Source organism: Vanellus vanellus (assembly GCF_965231255.1).
Source record: "Vanellus vanellus genome assembly, chromosome: 2".
Taxonomy (NCBI): domain Eukaryota; kingdom Metazoa; phylum Chordata; class Aves; order Charadriiformes; family Charadriidae; genus Vanellus; species Vanellus vanellus.
Genome location: NC_138906.1, coordinates 32,742,251 through 32,766,663, shown reverse-complemented (window position 1 = coordinate 32,766,663; position 24,413 = coordinate 32,742,251). Strand labels below are relative to the sequence as shown.

The following is a 24,413-nucleotide window of genomic DNA, read 5'->3' as shown; positions in this document are numbered from 1 at the left end:
ATATCCTGCAATTTGATATATGTTTCAACATACAGCACTTTCTGGCACAGTATGTTGTTATAGTAATGTGATACTGGGTTGGTTTTATGCTACATTTAATTCCACCAAGTTTGCTGGAGTTTTTCGTTATTTGTTCTATATATTGGAACAGATTTGGATCCATCATTTGTGAAGTTATGGATGGAGTTGACACACTAGTGCTTAACACTTCCTAGTAGAAGTGCTTTTAGATGCCTATGGGATTATATGCCTATGTCTGTAGGATGCCTGTAATACTCCTTAGCTATCATGTTTCTTGGGTTCTGCCTTACATTTGTGAAATTACATTTTATAAAATCTTCATCTGAAAAGATTTTGTTATTTCAGGAATTATGAATAAGGATTTGGAGCACGTGCTTTCAATGTATCATTTTGAAACAGAGTCTAAGCTTCATCTCTGGAGTTGTTAGTGCATGACTTTGGCGATATTGACTTTGAACTCTTAATATACTTTTAAACATTCTAGAATTGATATATGTCTAAAAGTGATAATTTTAGATATGAATACCCTAGCTTTATGGTTTAAAAACACATATTAGAGAGAGATCATCAGATCTAATTATTTTATGTTCTTCAAATCTATGGAGCAAAGGCAGCGAACAGTCATGTCTTAAACTATCTGAAAGTGCAGACTAACACTATTACTTTCAGGGAAGGTGTTAGTTTGTAATGCTAAACATTAATGTGAACCTGAAAAACATTCCAAGCTTGAAAGAATTAAAACACATGGTAGAAGTCATTGTTTCCTCCAGTATATCCTCCTCTCCGTTCTTTTCCTCAGGCTTGAACTTCCACATGTTTTCTCCTCTGCTTTGTTTTCCAGCTTTCTAAGGTGTTTAAAGGAACTCATTGTTATTATGTTTGTGTGATTTCATATCATATCAAATATTGCAGGTTTCTGTCATTTAAAAAAAAAAATTTAAAAATACCATCAAGTTTAAAATTTCATATAGCTATATTTGACCTATATACTATATGCCACTTCTCACTACAAAATAAGTTTCTTCATAGCTTTTTCCTTAGGAAATTACTGTCAGAATCAGTCATGCAGTTCTTGCATTTAAAGTTTTCTTCTCTATTGATGGACGTAACCTGTATATATCAATATTTCAACACAATTATAGGTTAAAATGGCATTGCAGCTGCAAGACAGCTAGTATTAAATAAAAAAAAAAGTCACTTGCCATATGTGGCAAATTAATGAAGTGAGGATTATTGCAAATTATGGAATTGCTTCCAGCTGGATTACATAGCATAACATAGAGTTTGCATTAAGCTTTTTGTTTTCTGTCTACTATAGGAAAAAATGAATGCAACACACAGCATTAATGAGTGGCTGTGTTATTCCCTTCTTTTAGATCACTCCAGTTCCAGGCACTCATCCACTTTTAGTTTTTGTCAATCCTAAAAGTGGTGGGAAACAAGGAGAAAGGTAAGGTTTATTTTCTCTTTTTTTTTTTTTCTCTTTCTCTATTCTGATCTCTGTGATATGTTTAAAAATATACATTAAAAGTTTGTGTATGAAAAGAAATCCAACATTCTATATTGTTATGTCTCACATATGAACATCCCATTGCCCTGTTTAGAAGAGGTACACACTAGCATATAGTTATAAATTCTGCAGTTAAAAATGAGAATGAGTTCTATAACACAGTTTCATTTCACATCAGAAAAAGTATTTATGTTGAGTGTATAATTTTGCGTGATTTGCATGAAGATGTGAGTTGCTGTATTTTCCATTGCAACTTTGAAGTTAAAACAGTTTTCTTTTAATCTCTGTAATAATATGCACACAGGCCAATAATCTAAATTGGAAACAGTATTACATTTTCTACTGTATGACTTGCCGTTCAGAAATTTAGTGAGTAGACTCTCCAGCTTCTCCATAAGATTTCCTACAGTGAAGAAACCTTTTGGTTTCTGTGGATAGAAAGTACTCTAACAATCCAGTTAAAGTATTAAACTCCAATCACGCAAACTTTAAAGACATGCTTAATTTTATATATGTCAGTAATTACATTGATTTAAATTCAAAATGCCTAAGTTTATGTTTAAATATTACTGTATCAGAGGCATGATAAAATAGAGGTAAGGAGCATTCTCTCCTCCTAATCTGTCCATCAAACTCAGGCAGAAATGCTGAATTAGTTACCCCCTGAGCAGATTCTTCAGAGTGTACTTCAGAAATACAAGTGCTAACAGTATGGCCCTTTTTGATCATCACATATATCCCCAAATTTTTGTAGCCTAGCTTACCATGTCAGTGCTGTAATTTATTCTTCAAGTCTTGAAAAAGGTTACAGTCTTTTGGCCAAGATCAGGCTGAAGATGACACCTGTGGATACTGGGAGATGTGGGTACAAAAGGAGGGATTGACTGTGATTCTAAAGCTTGGAGCCAAGCAAGTCAGCTGTAAGTGGGTCAGCTTTCCCTACTTCTTCCCCACTGCCTCTGTTAGATCACTCCTTTCAAACAGTGTCCCTTAAAGAAAACTGACAGAAGGGACAAAGTCCTGCAGAGTAGATGTTAGGGAAATTCTCAGAGCTGAGAGACCTCTGAGAGAACAGGTTATCGTTTAGGAGCTGATTATGTAATCCCTGGACCGGTATACTTAGATATCAGCAATGCCAACAACACTAGCTGTGTCAAAGGCAATTAATGATCTAATAGATTCATTCTAAGCAGCTTCAAGAATGTGCCTTTGCAATCCCAGCAAAACAATATGAGCCATCCTGAGCACTCATGGTTCAGACCCAGTAGCCATGTGAGGTAGCCCTCGTCTTCTGTGGGGTCAGGGGCATTGTGGAAGGTAATGCACTAGCATTCAGCTTGACTTTTTTATGGTACTGATATGAATTGAGTAGACATGGGATCCAGTTTGGAATTATGTAGGTGAGAGGTAGGTTAGAGACCTGCACTTGCATAGTTAGTTACAACCTAGAAATGGTGTAATGAAATGCTGTTTCACAGCTTTCAGTTCCCAGCTCGTAACTGGTCTCAAGTGTTACTGTCTGAATGGGCTTAATGCACGAGGGAAGTCATTTAATGTTAGATACTCTCCAAAAGCAAGTTTAAAACCTGATTCCCTTCCCAGGTTCCTATTCCCATTCATGTGTTGCAGTCTGACACTTCTCAGTTTACGTTAATTCAACTGTTACTGAGGCCAAGCAGATCACAGGAATGATTTGAATTTAAAAATGAGTGCTTTATACACGCTTCATGCACTAACTGCATTACCTACAAGTGTCATTACACAAAGAAGTATATAGCATGAGGGCAGGCACCGGCAACTGAGTATAGTGAAGTATAAGAACTTCTTAAATTGGCTTTGATACCACACAAAATATATTGTTAAATTGCATATTAATGTATCAAGGTTGCCCTCAATATTTCTGTGTTAGGAGGAGCACATCAGAAGGTCAATTGCATAGTCATGTAAACATATCTCAAGTCATTCACCAGTAGGAGAGAGTATCTCATGATTAAATCTAAAACTAGATTCAAAAAGGTTAAAAAAAAGTCCACATATGGACTATTTAATGGGAAGGAGGTTGCCCTCTGCCTTTTAGGTGTTAATGTTTCATGTCAATACCAATAACATAATAAAATTATAAAATAAGGATGTTAAGAGTGCATATTAGCTTGAAGATTTAATCTAAGGGATGAAAACATTTTCAGGGAACAATAATATTTAACTTTCTTACTTTTCCTGGTTTTTATCTAGCTGCTCTACAGCCAGTAACCAGAAAGAGAAGAATCCCATATTCCCCTCCCCCACCCCCAATTTTGTGGCAGTTTTATGTTCTGAAAAGTAAAATCACAGGACATATGAAGACATAAACAGCTTTGCAAAATGCAGTTATGGTGATCCAAGTCAGACTTTATGATTATAGCAAATTTGTAATTTGGTCAGGTATTAAGAAGCTCGTAGTAGAGGATAGGCTGTAACAAAAGTAAGATTTCCACAGCAGTGAGAAGGGGGAAAAAAAAAGCCCACAACCTATTAATTTTTGTAGATGAGATTTTCATTATCTTGACTCATTCAGGTTAAGGTCATCTTTTACTGAAAGCTATTCTTCAGTCTTTACTTAGGATTTTCTATGTTTGAGAGATCACAGTGAATGAAGTTATGATTTCTAATTGACTTTCATTGAAGACAGAAAGGTTATTGCAGATACTGTCAAGAATCCAGTGTTCCCACAGTTCCCCGTATGAGATTTTATGCCTTGCCATATGGTAACCCAGCCCATTTCATTGCCCTTAGACTTGGAGAGAGTGTACGCATCCATCTGACAACCAGTTGAATAAATGCACTCCCCCAATAATACTCTGTCATTTCCTTTTGTATTTTGCATTTTTTTTTTTTTTTTGTCAAATCTCTCAAATGCAAAGGAAAAGAACTGAGGATCACCTTAAGGTAAAAAATGTTAGGTGCTTTAGTTTTGGTTTTTGAATGTTGGAACAGAAGGGTGGTGGGAAACAAATGGATATGTAGAAAAAGTGCATTCAGAACACAAAAATACTTTCTCCACAACCATATCTAATTATCTTATCAATAAGTTTTAAAACTTCAGTCCTGTCAGAAAGCCAGCTTTGCAAAATGTGTAGTGATAACTATCATGTTATCCATGAATAGATTTCTCTTTTAAAACCCAGTGCTATGACTTTCAGATATAGTATTGAAATAATGAACTGTGAAAATAACCCAGTTATACTTACTTCTCAATGGAGAGATTAATACTTATTGCCTGTCACCTGCACAAATGCATTTACAGTTATTTGGACTTAAATGGTTTAGTCCAATGGATAATACACGTGCTTATAATAAAATAGAACAAAAATGTAATTCAATGTTTATTAAGAATAAAGTAGCAAATTAGAATTACAGTAGATTAGTTTAAGCCTTTTGCACACCAAAAATAGATTTTAATTAAGCATGAGATTGTATAGAAGTTCAGCAAACCCAGTCAGGTGTCTTCCTCAGGCTAAATCACACTGTAACATGTTTTCAGTGATTGTGCATAAAATGGACAGGTGTGGTTAATTTAATCAGAAAAAAGTTGCAGTACATCCATTTCATCCTAGAGCTAAGTCCTGTATGTCGGTGTTTAACACCTGACTAATCAAGACAGCACCTTTCAATAATCCGTGAATAGAATGTATATATTTAGTACCTTATTGACAAAATAGTTTCGTTCAACGGAAAGAATATACAACGAGCATGTAGTGCTTCTAAAGACTGGTATTGTTAAGGGTAATGCTTCTCACATAAGAGTCTTTCTAAATCATGCTGTTGTTTTGCCATACTCATTACTTTGTTTTCCACTTCCCCATTTTCCAATTTATTTGCCTGACCAGCAGGTGAGTTTAAACAATTGTTTCCTTGACAAATGTGCGGTTGGATGCACTGGAGATCAGCTTCCGTACGCTGACGTTTCCTGCTGACTCCACGTTCAGTGTCTGTGCAGCACAGGTTGATGATATCTTTGACCTTTGTTGTTTTCAAATAACTTTGGTTCAGAGTAGCTTTTCCCTCCTACCCTCTGATTAATCTGGCTTTCTAAGCTTTCATTTAGCATTGAGACAAAATGTAGAAGCAGTTCCAAATGATCTTTTTCAAATGTTATATATGTAGGAGAGAAGATCACTAGCGTTCTTTTACTTTTGGGAAGGAGTCTTTGGCTTCTTTCTTCTCTGCCATTAGGGTTAAATTAAGCCTGTACTGACCACATCTGGAATAGTCACCCCCAGGGGACTGGAGGTGCATCCCCCGGTTGGTGCAAGGCACTGCTATAGCCAATTTCTTCTCCAATGTAGTCAACTTTACTGCCAGTTTTGAATTGCCAATGGGATTCTGTCTGTCTTTCTTTTCTCTCTCTAAAGTAATGATCTTACGACTTCAGAAGACAGCTCAGTCTAACTCAGCCCAAGGTGTGCTCAAGAGTATTTTCTTCAGCAGCAGAGCTGTTTAAAGATGATCCCAGCCCTCTTGGCCATTGTTGTAATTTTCTGCCTCCTCAGTTATGCCAGTGCAGCTATTTTGAGATCACAGACATGATTTAAGTGAAGGGGAAAAATTGACAATGGAGAAACTTTTCTGAGGGTTTGTATTTTGAAATGAATCTGTTTAATTTTCTGGATCACAGAATAAACCTGCAAACAGTTACAGAAGCACAACTGTTTGTTGATAAACTGTCATGGGGTAAGAGCCAGCTGGAGGTGGTGGTGACAAGTGGTAATTTCATGAACTGGCTTGGTTCATGAAATTGCGTTCCATCACAAAAAGCTGTCTTTTGGGGCGTCACCCACTACGCTGCCTCATGGCTTTGTCATCACCAGTCTCCAGTCACAAGGAAACCATATCCAGTTCCTTCCTTGCATACAGAAGCAAGACATTCAGAGGCATATGTATCAGTCGGCTGTTTGGTACTGTAGGTATAAAAACGGGAAGACTAAATTACTGTCCATGTCCTCGTCCTCATCTTGAATGTGCCCCACTGTTACATCTAGTTACAGTTCAGTGTGAAGGTGAATGTTTATAGACAGCTTCTTCCTCTTTTTTGGATGGTGTATGAATGGAAATGAACCATCAATTTATGATTTTTACACAGACTAGCATACATAAATATGTTATAATAACTTGAAGCATGATGTGTCATTTGCAGTGAGTCATTATGTTGTGATCATCTGGTATTGATGTTCGACTAGTACCTATGAATGGTATGCACTGAATCAAGTTTGATTCAATGTAGTCTCTTCGTTATTGCAGGTGGACTTCTGGGTTTTGGCTAGAGATACTTAGCTCCCGCTTTATTAAAAAGGCTTTTATAGCATTTCACTGATACCTGAGAACAGTATTGTGAGTATAGGTAATGGCTAGTATGTTTTGTAGCACCAAACTTTTACGCAAATAACTCTTAAGCCTTTGGGACTTACTAGCAATACTGTTCATGAACTTCTTACGGTCAGCTACACAAATTAAATTAACAGCACCTTTGACCGGTTTAAATCCTATACGTCGCTGAGAAGCAGCTTACACACACTAACTAGAAAGTTAAAAATAGGATCCTTTTACATTGGTAAGATGCTGCAAATGAAATGGAAATATACTGTGTTGTAAATCCTCTGTCAAACGTCTGATTTAGTCATCATTGCAGCCGTTGACAATGATGTGTGCATGCTTGCAAAGTGAAACCAGTCATTTCACATTGACTTTTTCTGTCAGGAATGGCATCAGGAATAGATTGTGTGAGTGTGCTTGAATACAATGCTGTATGAAGAAGCTGATACTGCTAAATAATTGAGAAGTTAAGAAAATGTTCCAATTTGGCAATTTTAGAGATAATTATAAATTTGTTTGTATTCAGTATTCTTACACCCTTGTCTTCCACCTAGCCTGATAAATTATGCATTGCTGTTAAGAAGATAAAATAATTTAAAAAATCCCTCAATGTGCACATAGTTTGTGTCTAGACAGTTTTATTTTGCTGAATTTGAAAATGTGGACATTTTAACTTAAAATTCAGCTCTTTCTATGCTTCTATTTTATTTAAGGCAGTAAAAAGAAAGGGAGAGATGTTTCAGTGGAAAAATAAAAGCTTTCCTAAAAATATTAAAATATTAATTAGCTTGAGGACATAAACATTAAAATTAAAAGCAAGAAACGGGGGCTTATGATTTAAACTATTGCCACAGATCCCAGGTATATATGTATTCATTCTAGTCTCCAACTCTTTCATGAGCTTACTTGTTTCTACGTAAGAAGTGAAACAGCAACCATATTGTAGTCAATGTAGAAAATTACATTTCTAATATTTGTAATGAAGAAACGAAATCTTTGTCATACTTTTAGGATGAGTAACCTCAAATTTATAAGTTACAGTTTTTGGAATATTCTGCCATTTAAAGAAATATTTGCTGGGGCTGGGGCAGCGAATGGCATCCCCTTATGGGGCAGGACAACACTTTTCATGCTGTATCAAGAAATTGCTTCCTATTATTCAGATAATTTTAAAATATGTGTAATTTAAGTAAAACAATTGGTTTGAATCTTCTTCATTTTCTTCCCATTCAAATATAATTCAAAGGAGATGTAGCTGACAATAGGTTTGCTTTCTTAGAATGTTGTTTTATCTATGGGGAAATTTTTGGTGGGTGGCAAAGGCAATTTACTTTTGCAATTAATTATACTTGTAATTTTGTGTTAGCAATAAATTTCAGGAATAAATCTCCCCTTTACCACAGAATGAATTTAATAGGAACTAGTGTGTTCTTCCAAGTGCTTTTTTGACTCACCTTTTCTTGTGTCATTTTACCTCCTTACCCTTTCTTTTTTCTGTCCATATACAGCATTTGCAGATAGCTTGTAGCACTTCTGTCTCAATTTTATACCCACAATACACTGTATGTATGAATTATAATTGCTATGTTCAAATATTTGATTTTTTTGTATAAATGAGATCCTGCAATTCAAATAACTACTGTATGTGTTAACTGCTTTAATTTTTTCATTTGATAGGTTTAAAAAAAATTCCAAACATATAAGTAAATATTGTCTCTTTGTCTCTTTTACCTCTTCAGAATTTATAGAAAATTTCAGTACCTTTTAAATCCTCGTCAAGTTTATAGTCTTTCTGGAAATGGACCAATGCCAGGGTAAGTCTACAGTTAATATTATTACCAGGAACTCATTTAATAAAATGCTACATAATCAAATGAAGAGACTGAGGCACATATAGCATGTTTTGAATGTATCAACACTACAGACCTCTAAATGGCTGCAAAATTTACAGGTATTATTTTTTTACATGTACAAATAAAACTACATATCATATGTTTTACTGATAACCATGCAGTACTCTATAAGAACTGTGGGATAAATTTCATTCTAATTGCAGCTTCTACTACTATATCAGCAACCTGAGTTCACGTGGGGGTTACTTCTGTGTTACAAATATCAAGCAGCCTCAAAGACTGACCTGCAGGACATAGATTTCTTTTAAATAAATACATATATGCACATATGTATGTGTCTATGTAATACATATATAATATACCTCTATATATTGTTATGCGTGTCAGGTACAGAAGGTTGTTTCAAATCACAGTGGCTGTGCACTCCTTATCAATTCCATAATCCTGGGCACAGAGTGGGCAGAAAATGACTGGACAGGCTAGATTGGGCTGGCAGTGACTTTTTACAGGGACTGGAGTGTTCTCTGAACCAGGTAGTGTTGCAGTGACTCGCCTAACGTGCTTCTTCCGTGATTCTTCCTATTTTGCATTCATGGGAAGACAGGAGAATTGCAGTATATCAAATACCAACTTGAAAGCGCACCAAAAAATTTTTTCATAATATCGGTTATTGTGCATTTTTTTATAAATATGTCACCTGAAATTGTCTTCTTTTTATGTAGTGGGTACTTTGGCAGAAGAAAACAGACAGACCAGCACTAAACATCTGGTCTGTGTATAATTTTGTATGTATTGGATGTTATTTAGTTATGTCACTGATGATACATTAAATTTTACATCAGTCAGAAGAGTTTGAAGAAGGATATTAGGAGATACGTGTTCACTGACATGAAGTTTACACTGTTGTTTGAATACTTTTTTTTTAATCTTGGGAGTTTTTATTTGTTTAGACTTTCTTTTAAGTGGGAGGAAAAAGAAGGTGGACATGTACGTGGTTTGTGCATCGCAAAGTTATATTTCAGTTGTCACAGATACGTTACTGGAAAGAGTATGCTCTGACAGTTTCTGCCAGTACTTCTGGTTTTAAGGCCAAATATATAGGAAGCTATTCTCTCTTAAAACCATCAGCCGTCCATTCATTTACTGTGTTAAACTTGGGATGTTTGTAGCATTGGTGAAAGTGAAAAGCCGATCGGGGCCAAACATTCCTGAAGTTAAGATTTTCAGGATATCTTGCACTATGGTGTGGCTGATGTGCAACCAACAGAATGGTGCAAAACCTGTTAAAAAAATTGGAAATATTTTCGTTCAAATTCATCTTATTTCATTGAACCTTTTTTTAAGAAAATAAATCAATAAATAAAGAAAAAACAACAAACCAATGCACTTACTGACTGCATTTCTGTCGTTTACTGACTTGTGGTTTTCATGTACCTTGTGATGTAAAAGAAAATGTATTTTAAGGCATAAACACAAGAGGGCAGTGTTAAGTTCAAACTGAAACCCTGCACTGAAACGGTTTAAACTTTCGTCTTTTGAACCAGGACAGTGTTTTTTAGAAAATATTTTCAATTTTTCTTCCTATTAGGAATCGAAATAGTTTTACTTCAGAGTCACTTTGAAGAAATTTCTAATTAATTTTCAAACAGACACTGCATTTTATTAAGCTTGTTTTGGTATATTTTTTTTTTCATTCCACAGAAATGAATACTCCTAAATTTCCAGTTTATCTCCTGCCATCACTTCTTGCCCCTGGCAATACTATGTAGGCTGCATATAATTTGTCCCTTAAGCAAGCAGTTGAATAAACAGTATTTCACTCACCAGTCGTTGTTTCCCTTTCTGCGAGGGCCGGATTGCCTTATAAAACCCGCCCATCCATCCATCCGTCCACTCACTTATCCATCTCTATAATGCCAGTTAGAGTGGATTGTCAATCAAAATGTTACATTTATTTAGTATTTTCATATGTGTCATTTAGATTGAAATGGAACAGAGTGGGGGATAGTACAACACAGAGAAAAAGCGTATTCTTTGTGCCAATTAGTGTTATTGAGTGGACAGGGATAAACGCGTGTATTTATTTAAAGCAGTTATGATTATTGTAATACGTTTCAATTGAGTCTATTCTGAGATTTATCTATTTTCTTTTGAATAGTTGACGATGAATTTCGGTATTGCTGTCCGAATGTGTGATTACTCAAGTGGTTGTGTCACCTGCTTTCATAATAGGTGGGATGGTACTTGGGGAACTGCAGCGACAGCAACAAAGACATTTCTTGCAGCTTCTTAGCGTGCCTAAGCTGAGGTTTTCGGGGCTGTTTACGTCAAGGCTCATGTACATAATCTATATGGAAATATGTACACGAAGCAAATAAGTCGCGCGGCAGCCGACTCTGACGTTGATTCCTTTCCAAGAACGGAAACTGACCTGCTGCGAGGCCTGAAAATCAAGGAGCTCTCAGCCAAAGGGCAACAGTACCCTATAAACACTGCTATAATAATTAATGGTTTAGGCATTCTTTATTTGGGAGTAGAGAGATACGGGTGAGCCGGAGAAACCCTGTAAGCTCTGCAGCTGAAGGCAGGCATAAAAGGTACTCCACAGTTATAGACTGCCACAGTTAACAAAGTGACATGAAAATTGCCGGGCTGATACATTGTGTAATTTGTGCCTAGCACCTGTGTTTTTAGCCTTGAAAAGAGTTTCCCTGTTTGGTTGTTATATCTCTATAGGAGTCTTCTACTTCTGACAACAACTGTTATTGTGGATTTAATGATCTTGAAGAATCTGAAATTCGGTTATTGTTCACCTCACAGAGAGGTAAATAATAGCTGGATGAATAGCAGTCGAGCCACAGACCCACATGGCTCTGTGGAGAGGTCACCGTTTCACAAAGGCTTTGTCCCTCTGAAAAGGCTCCCGTTCCCTTAAGTCTATTATTTAAAATGTCTAATTTATGTTATTTTTATACTCTATAATAGAAATTATACCCACAAAAGTTGTATTTCTTTGTAACTCCCTTAAGCATTTAATTTGGAGAGCATGTATTTTTTAAATTCTATCCGCAAGTTTACCTCAACAGGCCTCTTTAAATCTTAAATTCTGTCCAGTTAAAAGATGCCCAAGACAGCCAAACTGAATCCCTACAACTTACTCTGTAATTTAGTTGGGAATCTACAGCACCTGGGCCTTTGTAACTTCACAAAGCAATAGGCCTATTTTGAAAATTACACTATTTTCCCTGATTATTGGAACTGATTGCTAGAGCATTTCTTTGCTGTTGTACATTTGGAATACACAGAGTATGCTGGGAAGACATATACACCAAGGATATTTTTAGAAGATAATAACTGCACAGTTATTTTCTCCTGAACAAAACCTTGAACCTGGTCTGTATTTCTTTGGAAGAACTACATTTTTGCCAAAGGATGGCAAAGCAAGCCGTGATGGGTTGGTTGTACTGCAATGATTAAAGTAACAGTTGTGCACCATAAATCAGTAGAACTTATGACTCAGTAAGTCTTCACATGTTTAACTTAAATCTTGGGTTTGGAGATACATTTTAAACAGCTGTTTAACAGTATTTTTACTTGTATGACGTCTGTGCTGTTTGCTGTATAGATAACACAATCTTTAAATATTGCAAATATCACCGATTTCCACTCCTATTTCAGTCTAGACTGCGAAAGCTGTGAGCCAGCTTCATTTACCTCTCTCTCAACCATTGTAATTGTTCAGTAGTGACTTTGCCACACACTTACAGCCTTTATCTGACATGTTTTGAAAGCCTCTGCCACATCCTTTAGCCTGCGTATTAGTTTGCTCTTCTTTCCTCACGTTCCTGAACTGGCTCTCTTTTCTCAGTCACCCCAAAAAAGAGAGCAGAGTAGAGGGGGAGAATCACCTCCCTTGACCTGCTGGTCATGCTTCTTTTGATGCGGCCCAGGATACAGTTATATGTAATATCCCATGCGATCACCCACTGAAGGACTGGGATCTTGTTTTTCTAAATGTGTCATCGTGATTTTTAGCAAGCCTGTGGTTTGAAATTGGCAGCCACCTTTATCTTTAGAGAGTATGAACTGAAAACAGTATTTTCAGCTGCAATATATGCACCTACCAGTTAACTTGTGCACATTAAAATGCCGTTCCAGGAGAGGAATATATAGCCCCATGCAATGATAAACTGGATTTATTGAAACTATTTTTATTAGAGTGATTTACTGTAATTGCTGTCTTACGAATAGTGTCATTACAGTGTACAGAAAACATTAACTGAAAGTTGTAATGAGGTTAATGTGTATTTGTTGTCCAGTTATTTGGCCAGCTCAGCGTGGCAGTCTAGTAGAGGAAAAACTGTGTTTAGATTTTATTCAGATACTCAGGTGAATAGCCATTTGTCAGGGATTCTGTTTGCTTTGTTTAGTAAAATGGCATTATAATAAAAGAGTAAAGAGTGCAGCAATGCAATTGCTTTGTCTTTTATCTTGGTGCTTTCCTCTGGACAGCTAATTTAAGAACAATCAGTGGTGAGCTGAACATCTAAATTAGTGACATTGCTAGATTAAACCCAGCATTGTGAATTCATAAGTGAACAAAGTTTCGAAGTTATAGGGTTTACCTGGATCTGATATCTATCAGATCAGTCCTTTGTCAACATAAACCTTTTAATGAAGGTTTCACAGACTCTAATTTGCTTTGAGCTGGTGAACAGTCTTTTTCATTCACTTCCATTCACACACAGTGTGCATGCACATTTCCAATATGCAAATGTCATACTACTTGACTTGTAATTATCAAACTGGTAAGTTACAGATGCCATTCAAGAAAATACGATAATATTACTGGGTTTGATTTATGCCATACTTTATGAAAAATAAATATTTATTGAATGTAATGATTTTACTGATTTATTAGTTCAATATTATTGTCTCAATACCTTTAGAAGTAGCTCTGATGAAATTTAGAGTATTTAAGAGAAAATTTCTCTAATGAAAGCAGATACTAAGTTCTGTTCCCTTTTCTTTGTACTTTGATCTTCTCTGCAGTGGGGAAAATTATGAAGTTAAATAGTATTTTTATATCTACTGCTAATTTGTAATTTACCTTGCATTTAGCCGATACCTATCCTCAGATACCAGTATCAGTGGATTGTTCTTCGCTTGGGCTATTGACAGTTTTAATGTGTGCTTCCACTGTGAGTGAAGAAGACTGGATAATTTCACACAGTGCTGCTGTTATGCCACCTTGTGTGGCTGAGCACCTGAAATCTCTGCAATAGTGTACTGCTGCTGAGTATGAGAGAGAAAGTCATGTGCAGGTATCTAAATGGAAATTAAAATAGTTTTACTGTGAGTGGGACAGGATTTGCTAAAATAAATCACAGAATCACAGAATGGTAAGGGTTGGGAAGGGACCTTCAGAGATCATCTAGTCCAACCCCACTGCTAAAGCATGTTCACCTACAGCAGGTTGCACAGGATCGCGTCCAGGCAGGTTTTGAGTATCCCCGGAGAAGGAGACCGCACAACCTCTCTGGGCTGCCTGTTCCAGTGCTCTGTCACCCTCAAAGTGAGGAAGCTTTTCCTTATGTTCAGATGGAACTTTCTGTGTTCCAGTTGGTGCCTGTTGCCCCTTGTCCTGTCACTGAGCACCACTGAAAAGAGTCTGGCCTCATCCTCTTGACACCCGCCCTTCAGATATTTATAAGCATTGATGAGATCCCCTCTCAGCCTTCTCTTCGCCAGGCTAAACAGACCCAGGTCTCGCAGTCTTTCCTCGTAAGAGAGAATGCTCCAGCCCCTTGATCATCTTCGTAGCCCTCCACTGGACTCTCTCCAGTAGTTTCTTGTCTTTCTTGAACTGGGGAGCCCAGAACTGGACACAATACTCCAGATGTGGCCCCACCAGGGCAGAGTAGAGGGGGAGGATAGCGTCTTTGGCCTGCTGGCCACGGTCTTTTTAATGCAGCCCAGGAGACTATTGGCCTTCTTGGCCACAAGGGCACGTTGCTGCCTCATGCTCAACTTGTCTACCAGGACTGCCTGGTCCCTCTCTGCAGAGCTGCTCTCAAACAGGTCAACCCCTAACCTGTACTGGTGCATAGGGTTATTCCTCCCTAGGTGCAGGACCCTGCACTTGACCTTGTTGAATTTCATTAGGTTCCTCTCCGGCCAACTCTCCAGCCTTTCCAGGTCTCGCTGAATGGCAGCACAACCTTCTGGTGTGTCAGCCATCCCTCCCAGTTTAGTGTCATCAGCAAACTTGCTGAGGGTACACTCTGTCCCCTCATCCAGGTCATTGATGAATATGTTGAACCAGACAGGACCCAGTACTGACCCCTGGGGAACACCACTAGTTACAGGCCTCCAACTAGACTCTGTGCCACTGATCACAACGCTCTGAGCTCTGCCATTCATCCTCACTGTCCACTCATCTAACCTACACTTCCTAAGCTTGCCTGTGAGGATGTTATGGGAGACAGTGTTAAAAGCCTTGCTGAAGTCAAGGTAGACAACGTCTACTGCTCTCCCCTCATCTATCCAGCCAGTCATGCCATCATAAAAGGCTATCAGATTGGTCAAGTGTGATTTGCCCTTAGTGAATCCATGGTGACCGCTCCTGATAACCTTCTTCTCTACATATCTACCTATTCTCATATCCATGAATAAAAGGGGCAATATTAAAAGGGGCAATATTTTTCTTAATTGGAAAAAAAAGTTATCAAATAATGTGTTCTGTTAAATGAATCTGTGTGATTTATAGTAAAAATGAATTTGATAAAAATATAATACATGTTTTTAAGTATCTGATTTATCTGTTTCTCATATTCTATTTAATTTCCATCAAGGTTATTGACATAATTTCTGTAAAGGTTATTGATGTAATGGACATTATTTCTTTATACTTAATGTCATGCTTGTCATAAGATTTTTATCCATATTGTGCTATGTAAAGAGTAATCATCTAAGTTGTTAAAAAATAGTAAGTTTTTTAAAAGTAGAGGTAAAACTTTTGGGGAAGAACCTCATTGTAAGTACTGTTTCATATTTTATCATAGAATCATAGAATGGTTTAGGTTGGAAAGGACCTTGAAGATCATCAAGTTCCAACCCCCCTGCCATAGGCAGGGACACCTCCCACTAGACCAGGTTGCCAAGGCCACGTCCAGCCTGGCCTTAGACACCTCCAGGGATGAGGGCTCAACAACTTCTCTGGGCAACCTGTTCCAGTGCCTTATGACCCTCAAAGTGAAAAATTTCTTCCTAATGTTTAATCTAAACCTGCCCTCTTCCACTTTAAAGCCATTCCCCCTCCTCCTATCCCTACATGCCCTAGTAAAAGGTCCTTCCCCAGCTCTCCTGTAGGCCCCCTTTAGGTACGGAAGGCTGCAATAAGGTCTCCCTGGAGCCTTCTCTTCTCCAGCCTGAACAGCCCCAACTCTCTCTGCCTCTCCTCATAGGAGAGGTGCTCATCTTCGTGGCCCTCCTCTGGACACGCTCCAGCAGGTTCATGTCCTTCTTATGTTGGGGACTCCAGAGCTGGATGCAGTACTCCAGGTGGGGTCTCACGAGAGTGGAGTAGAGGGGCAGAATCACCTCCTTTGACCTGCTGGCCACACTTCTGATGCAGTCCAGAATGTTATTTTATTATTATTATATGTACCTAGAATTCTTGTGCAATTTTATAAATCACTTCAAGAAAATAAGACTGAATTTTTTATTCTGGTCCTTTACCTTCGTCTGACAGTACACAAAGCCTTTACGATGACTTCCACTGTTTCTATTTCCATTTCAAACCACTTTTACTAAATTCCTCTCCAACATTTTTTTTTCAAACCATGTAAAACTGTTCTGTGGATAAGAGGTAACAGGTGCTATTAAAACACTAATTGACTAAAGCTATCTTGATAGACAATACTTACTCTTTACCTTCAGTTCTATTAAGAAGTCTAACAAATTATTTCTTTATAATTATAACACTTACTGAGTTTGAATGAAACCTTATAAACAGGGAACCATATTCCCTTACGAACTCTTAATGAAGGCCGCACATTCTAATTCAACAAATGAGTTTTATTTACATATATAATTATATAACTATATTTAATTTTATAAAGTAATTTGAATGTATAAATATTTATATTTGTTATAGTATATTTATATACAGTTTATATATGCAAATATACAATGTAAGGTATATTATACTTTATGTAATGTATGTATTATGTATTTATATAATGTATGTATCATTTTTATATTTAAATTTATAAAAAAAAAAGTCATGTCAACTTAATGGTGTACTATGAAATTTTTTGGAAAATTCACTGTGTATGAGTATACAAGGTTCCAGGGAAAATATGAATGAAGCTTACTGAGAATTTTTTTTGACAATATGGTTTTGTCAGATTCTTCAGTCCCCCACTTTCCTGGAGAGTTATACTTTTTGATGGAAACTAAATATACAGTCAAAACAAAAAGAAAGTTTGATAGCCATATGGTGAGGGTGCTTGTTTATAAAAAGCAAAACAAAGGTTTAGGTCTATGTTCTGCCTATCTGGATTAACACTGGCATCAACCCTGTAATTTTGGTGGTGTTTTTTGATTGATTGGTTGGTTGTTTCTTTGCTTTTTTCTGGACTTTATTTTTGACATCTGTTACCTGCGGTGGAAATGGTTAAATATTTATAGAAGTTAGTGGCCTGCCATCACCTCTGGTCTAGAATTTGATTTTAAATTAATCTGAAATACCCTCAGACAGAGATGCACACCTGTGGGCCGAGGCATAGCTCAGTGCCCACTCATACAGTGGTAGGATGTGACTTCCAGCAGAGGGTCTTTCAGCACATATGCTTATCAAAAGATGTGTACCCGGTCAGCTCTGGCACATGACGTTTTGGCTCACAAGAGATCCTATAGCACTTGTGCTGCGGATGTGTGAATTCGAACATAAGAAGTGAGAAGGGCAAAGTAGGGTTTAATACCGAACGAGTAAGCATCCTTCCAACATTGTACTTGACACTTGAAATTGACCAAGAGCTCTTCTGGAAAGAGAAAATTAGAGGGAGTAGGCCAACAATATGATTGGCTTAATTCTATGTAGCTTTGCTAACCTTGAAATTCTGGGCTAAAACTAATAGAACAAGAAGTTGTCCTGTCGTCTTCTACATCTTAAATAACAGTTTTTGACCGTTGTGCTTTCCATTTCCTTCTCCCATGCTCTTTATTTTACTTTGTAGATTTTCCTGTGTTCTTGATTTTATCAAGAGGCCTAAAAGAATTTTTAAAACTTTCTAGGGACAGGAACACCATTGTCTGTGCAACATTAAAGTTTCATACGGAAAATAGCCTGAATTAAACACTTGCAAGTTATCGTGTATATTTATTTGTATTTAAGAATTTGGGTACAACGTAATAATTGTGCATTTATTAGGAAATTGCAAACTGGAATTCAGATCTGGTCATTAGCATATAGAATATGCATTAAGTTGTCTGTGACACTAATGAATAGAATATATGTGAATGTACATACACACATATATATAGTAATTCAGAAAAATTACTGGAAAGTTTTTTGTCTAGTCACAGTTTATGTGTAAGGACTAATTTCAGCATGCGTCAATAGCTATCCCGAAAAGATGCCTTTAAATTTAAAATATTGCAAATTCTTTAATATATCCTCACTTTTCAGCATGATGGAACATTGGTGTTGAATGAAGTGGATAATGAGGTGGTGATGCTGTCCAGCACTGGATGGATATGGAAGCAGAAATAGCCAGGCAAATATTACCAAAGATATTACACTTTTAAAATATGGTTTTGTAGGATGATGGGATGTGCTCATTCAGTCTGATGCTTACTCATTTTGTATTAAACCATGGTGCAAAGTTGTTTTTTTCAACCACAAAATGTTCAGCTTATTATGTATTAGTGTACTATCAGAAATAAGCTGTTTTCATACGCTTTTATAGTTAGCACCTCACAAGGAAATGTTGTGGCTAATACATTTAGCCACCTTAGACTTTTCTGTCTTGAGAGGCTACATATCCATTTACAACTAGGTAAACAGAGAATGTTTCAAATGAGATTTGAGCTGAGACAAAGATTTGGATTAACCATCAGGTCCAAGGTATTTCTATTATAAGTGTACCCTGATAACCCTTGAATTAACAATTTCATATTAAATTTTTCAGATAATATGATGTTGAATGCATGAGCAGGGGTGATTATTATTTCAAGTGTTCACTTGCCATTTACTATTAAATGAAATGTCTTAAGCCATAAAATGTTTGCATAACACACAATACATTTATGATAATTAAATAGATATCTTCATTTACTGTTTTCAGGTTAAATTTTTTCCGCGATGTTCCTGAGTTCAGAGTACTAGCATGTGGTGGAGATGGAACAGTAGGCTGGATTTTGGATTGCATAGGTAATCAATAGCATTTACATAGTTTTGCTTGACTCATGTTTTTCATTGTACTGCTCTTCCCTAAATACCAACATATGGATACAGCTATTTCAAACAAGATCTTGTCAATTGAAATTTTTGAAATTTATTGGTTTGGCACGTGATTATTTTTAAGGATATTCAAATTGAAAAGGATATTAAAAATCCCTAGACAAGTCCAGTGTCTGTAGTCCTCTGGATTCCAAGAAAGCAAGAAATTTGAATTGCTCTATTTTAATTTCAGTTCAAGGTCTGTTCCCCAAACTGAATCAAATCTAAGCTGTTTCTTTTAAGACCATTTACCTTAGCTCATTGGCTTTTTCAGTTACCAAATGTTTGTTTATGTTCCATTATCCCATAATGGAGATAATGGGCTAACAGCCAATTCAGTTTCGGAGTTCTTTCAGTCAGTTGGCCATAAAATCCTCTGTACAAATCATTAGGAAGGCCCAGAAGTCAAGATATTACAGACTTAAACTTCCCAAGGCTTCTTAGGGAGAATATCTTCCAAACCACATGATCATTTATTTGGCATTCGAGGGGCTGCAGAGGAAAAAAAATGGGAATGCATGACAATGGAAATTAGGAAGGAGATGAAGAGACATCAAAGGACTTAACTGAAAGTTTAGATGAAGAGTGTGTGATTTGTGGGAGGTGGGGTCCAGAAACCCTTCTAAAGTTCAGTGGACAGTAAAAATGGTATCATGGAGTGGATGATAGCAAAAGCATATTTCTAATCTTGGTTTGAAAAAAAAAAATCTTTTTGCAAACGCAAGCTATTGATTGTAATTTTTAAAGTCATAAATCACTGTACATAAATATCAGGTGTATTGCCTAATCTTGGAAGGGGTGAAGTTTTCCAGCTGTTAATTGTGTCATCACTTTTGTCATGAGGTCTAAAATATTATGCAGTTACTTTCTCTTCTGGTGGCATTATTTCAAAAAAGGACTGCATTTTGCCTTAGTAAAATATTATCTTCTGCAGCATTTTTTTTTTTACTGAACTAAGAAATTATTCGGGGGATCCAGAATCCATTTGTTTCTTAGGTGCAGGAAATAGATTTTTCAATGCAGCCTTTTAGTGAACAAAAGTACTTTGACATATAAAGTTTAAGAAATCACCGGCTTCAAGGAACAGACACTTTCTAGTTTGATCTTTTCTTCCGTGATCTCCTGATACACAAAGAATCTTAGCTAAGAGCAAAGCAAGAAGAAAAGAAAAAAGGGGGAAAAAAACGAAAAGGAAAAAAAAAAAGAAAAAATAAGAAAAAAGAAAAGGAATAAAAACTCCAAACTTTTTTCTCCTCAGTTTGAGACTTTTTAACGTCTTTTTTATTGTTGTTCTGTTGAATAGTAATTTATCTTGAAGTACTGGTATTGTGAATGTTAAATCTTCCTAAAGTATTGATGAGAGAAATTGATAAATAACAAGATGTCCCTGCCACTTCCATTGGATATATAAACTCCTGCTGAGAATTGCTGATAATTGTCCATAATTCTATGAACAAAATAGCTGATCGTTTAACTATTCAAGTAGAACTTTTAAACTAGACATGCTACTCATTCCAATTAAATGGGAAATCTGACAAACTATATATTTGAAATATTATACTTGGGAGGATAGCTGCGTCACTTTCAGTTTTCATAAAGGCTGTATTTCTTGAGAAGAGTTTTTCCCATGGGATTTTGAACAGAGATCCTTCGGCATGAAATGCTAGAAAAGTACCAATAAAGAATCAAAATACACTGTAAGTTCATATGTTTCAAAACGTTACTTATTAAATACAAAATATTGACTTGATCATATAGATCAATACTCATTTTGAATAGCACATTTAATTCCCGATGGAAAAAACCCTGGTGTTGGTTCCAGGGAGTTCTTGGTAATGATGCTCATATGTAGACACGAATCGAAGTGAATACGCAGTTAAACACAAATTTGGTCACCCAGATGAAAATGTACAAGATTCATGTCATTATTCATGCCCTTAACTATTACTCTTTCACATTCATAGCTGGGAGCAACAGAGAGAACAACATGTTTAGTCTTGGAAAGATCTTGGGTATTGTTTTTTATGAATGTTTATCACATCTATGGTTTACAAAGGTCCTTGTGGTAAAAATCAAGTAAATTAGGATGAAGGATTGAATATTGACTGGGGAAGGGGCTGCATAATGGATTTCCTTGGTGAAATGCTTGTTGCTGAGCAGGCAGCTTAATCTCATATACAAAACTTATCACTGTCTTTTACTGAAACAAAACCTAACACAATTGTTGTATCACTACCATACAACTAGATATTTTTGTTCCTTAGTTATGTTTTTCCTTCTTTATTCACAGAGAAAGCGAACTTGATTAAGCATCCTCCGGTTGCTATCCTGCCTCTTGGGACTGGCAATGATTTAGCAAGGTGTCTGAGATGGGGAGGAGGTAAACAAATTAAAATAAAATGCATTATGTAATTACAATGAAAAAAATAACTTTTACATCAAAGTCTACTCTCAACATTTGGATTTCTTTTTTATGACGCATGTAAAGATCCTTTATCACCTTTCCTTTTTTTAGAATTAGCTGTCTGTAAATGTTATATGAAAGATTTTATAGATATTAAAGGTTGTAATCACTCTTCATACCTTGTTTGTAGCTTCTGCTGACACCAAAAAGGCTCCAAGGTGCAATGAGAGTAGTATATAACTATTTGGTTGGCTTTTTACAATCTGCATCACAGTCATTTCTTTGGTCAATACCTTATAAAGGGAGTATTCTTAAATGGATTTTAATTGGGACTGTTTTGAAAGGGTTACTGAAAACAGCTAATAATGGGTTTGGAGTGGTTTCATCTTTTTTAATTTTCATAAATATTAAATGAAAAATGTGTCTCAGCCTCAGACTAGTTCCTTTGATCCACTCCCCTTCTTTTCTACTACAGAGGATTCCAGACAATAAATGCTGTGGTGCTATTTATCAGGAAATGAGAAGGCGAAGAATGCTGAAAAGAGAGTATGTGTAAAGTCAAACCTCTAATACCCTTTGCATCCTTTCCTGGATGTATGGAGCCTTACTCTCAGCTCCTCCAATAACTTGTTTCCATTCAGGATTTGCATTACAGCACAACTTGAAGGAGATACAGAGAAGAAAGTCTTAGGCAAGACTCAGTCTCTCATGACAGCATTTCAGTTTATGGGCTCACAGCCAGTTCTATTTCAGGTCTCAGTTGGTCGTTTCAGTTGAGTTGTTGTGTATTTGGAACTTGGCTGTTTATTTGGAACTTCTCAGCCTTTGCATATATCTCTTCCTTCTTCTGTCTCATATAGCAAGTTTCCTTTCCAAATTTCTGCCTTGTTACCAGGTAGTCTTTAGCAAATTCTCAGTAGTTTCCATGCTATAGAACTTCTTTGTTAATCATAATATTCTGTCAAATCATTTGAGGACCTCCTTCATTTTCTGTGTCATGACTGGTGATTGTTTGTTCACATAGTCTTAGGAAGAAGAAGAAAAGAAAACAAACAACCCAAACCCCAATCAAATCAGCCTTGCTTCACTTTCTGAACAGTTTATAGAGTCATAGAATAATTCAGGTTGGAAGGGGTTGCAGGAAATCGCTAGTCCAATCTCCTGTTCTAAGCAGGGTCAGCTATGAGAGCATCAGAACCTGTCCTTCCATTCACTTCTATTTATTTATGCTCTGTTTTGAGCAATTCCATCTAGACTAAAGTAGAAAAAGACGGTATGAAAATATTCTGGTTTTCATCATTCTTTGCCCAGTTGCTTTGTGGTAGGCAGTGCCATAACATTTTCTGGAACTTCCATAGATGAGAGGGGAGACAGGGCTTCCAGAAACTAAATTGCTGGTGGGTGATCTCAAGGATGCAGACAAATGGAGTTGTGTGTGCTGCCGTTACGCCGTGGCTGGCAGTGACTAACAAAAACAGACCATACAACTCTACATCTGCAATGAGTTTTGAGCAGGGAGGCTTTGAATAGCTTTTCTTCTAAAACTGTTAATTACACATTGCTTGAATATGTATATTTATTTCTGATTTCAAGGAACGAATCCACAGATCATAGTTATCTCTTACAAAGTCATTTGAGCTGAATACTGTTCAGAGTTGATAATGTCGCTTTGTAAAATCCCCACACTTTTTATGCCTGAGTATCTGGTGTGTACTTGGGAGTGTGTAAACAAGTTTTCTACTGAGTTTAGTATATAATGTAGTGACCTACTACTACTACCTAAAGACGTGAGTGCTTCTTGGCAGGTAAGAGTAAGATGCCTCTACAGAGCAGGGTGAAGCTGATAAAGAAGTTGTTGAAAGATGGAAAAATGTTAGTTCTGCTGATAAGTCATCAGCTACGGATTACAAATTTTGGGTTTGTTATGCTAAACCACATTGAAACAATTGACAAAAAAATAGTAGACAACTTTTAACCTTTCAGTCCCTTGTCCAACTTTAATCAGACAAATCTACTGTATATCTTTTTTCCACAAATCTTGAAATCAAAGGAATTTAAATATTGAGATTAATTTCATAGCAAGAACATTTTGCAAAGTATAACCTTAGCTTTTTGGATAACTGCTGTAATTGTTTGGAAAATTCAAGGGATTGGCAAGATTTGAAGACCAAATTATTTTCTCGAGATAAATTTGATGTCCAGTGAAATCTCTAGAATTAATCTAAGTTTACATTAATTTAACTGAGTGCAGAAATCAGCTTTGTATTTGTACTCCTTTTAATGAGAGGTGCTGGAAAATTGCAATACTTAAACATATTTCCTGCTTTTCAGGTCTTATATGCATAGTTTTCATTTTTCCGGTCATAGAATCATAGAATGGTTTGGGTTGGAAGGGATCTTTAAAGGTCATCTAGACCAACATCCCCCTGCAATAAGCAGGGACATCTTCAACTACATCAGGTTGCTCAGAGCCCCGTCCAACCAGTCATCTAGAAAGAGAAAGAAAATGGAACGAAACTTTATTATGCTTGATGAAATAACCATTTTCATGTCTTGCTAGGTTATGAAGGTGAGAATTTGATGAAGATCTTAAAAGACATTGAAAACAGTTCAGAGATTTTGCTGGACAGGTGGAAATTCGAAGTAATACCCAATGATAAAGATGAGAAAGGAGACCCAGTGCCTTACAACATCATCAATAACTACTTTTCTATTGGCGTGGTAAGACTTGTGTTTATCCTTAAGTGATTTTCTCTTTTGAATAAATAT

General features: G+C 36.5%; 1 protein-coding gene across 4 annotated transcripts in view; it reads left to right on the top strand.

The window, feature by feature from the left end:
- DGKB (diacylglycerol kinase beta) overlaps positions 1–24,413 on the top strand; it is a gene marked incomplete at both ends in the record, with an annotated part of 333,552 nt that overhangs the window by 102,083 nt on the left and 207,056 nt on the right. For all 4 annotated transcript variants that reach the window (XM_082479865.1, XM_082479864.1, XM_082479867.1 and 1 more), the window contains 5 exons: positions 1,398–1,471; positions 8,620–8,694; positions 19,086–19,171; positions 21,531–21,620; positions 24,205–24,365. In XM_082479865.1, the coding sequence (XP_082335991.1) occupies positions 1,398–1,471; positions 8,620–8,694; positions 19,086–19,171; positions 21,531–21,620; positions 24,205–24,365 (486 nt within the window). The remainder of the gene's footprint in view (positions 1–1,397; positions 1,472–8,619; positions 8,695–19,085; positions 19,172–21,530; positions 21,621–24,204; positions 24,366–24,413) is intronic.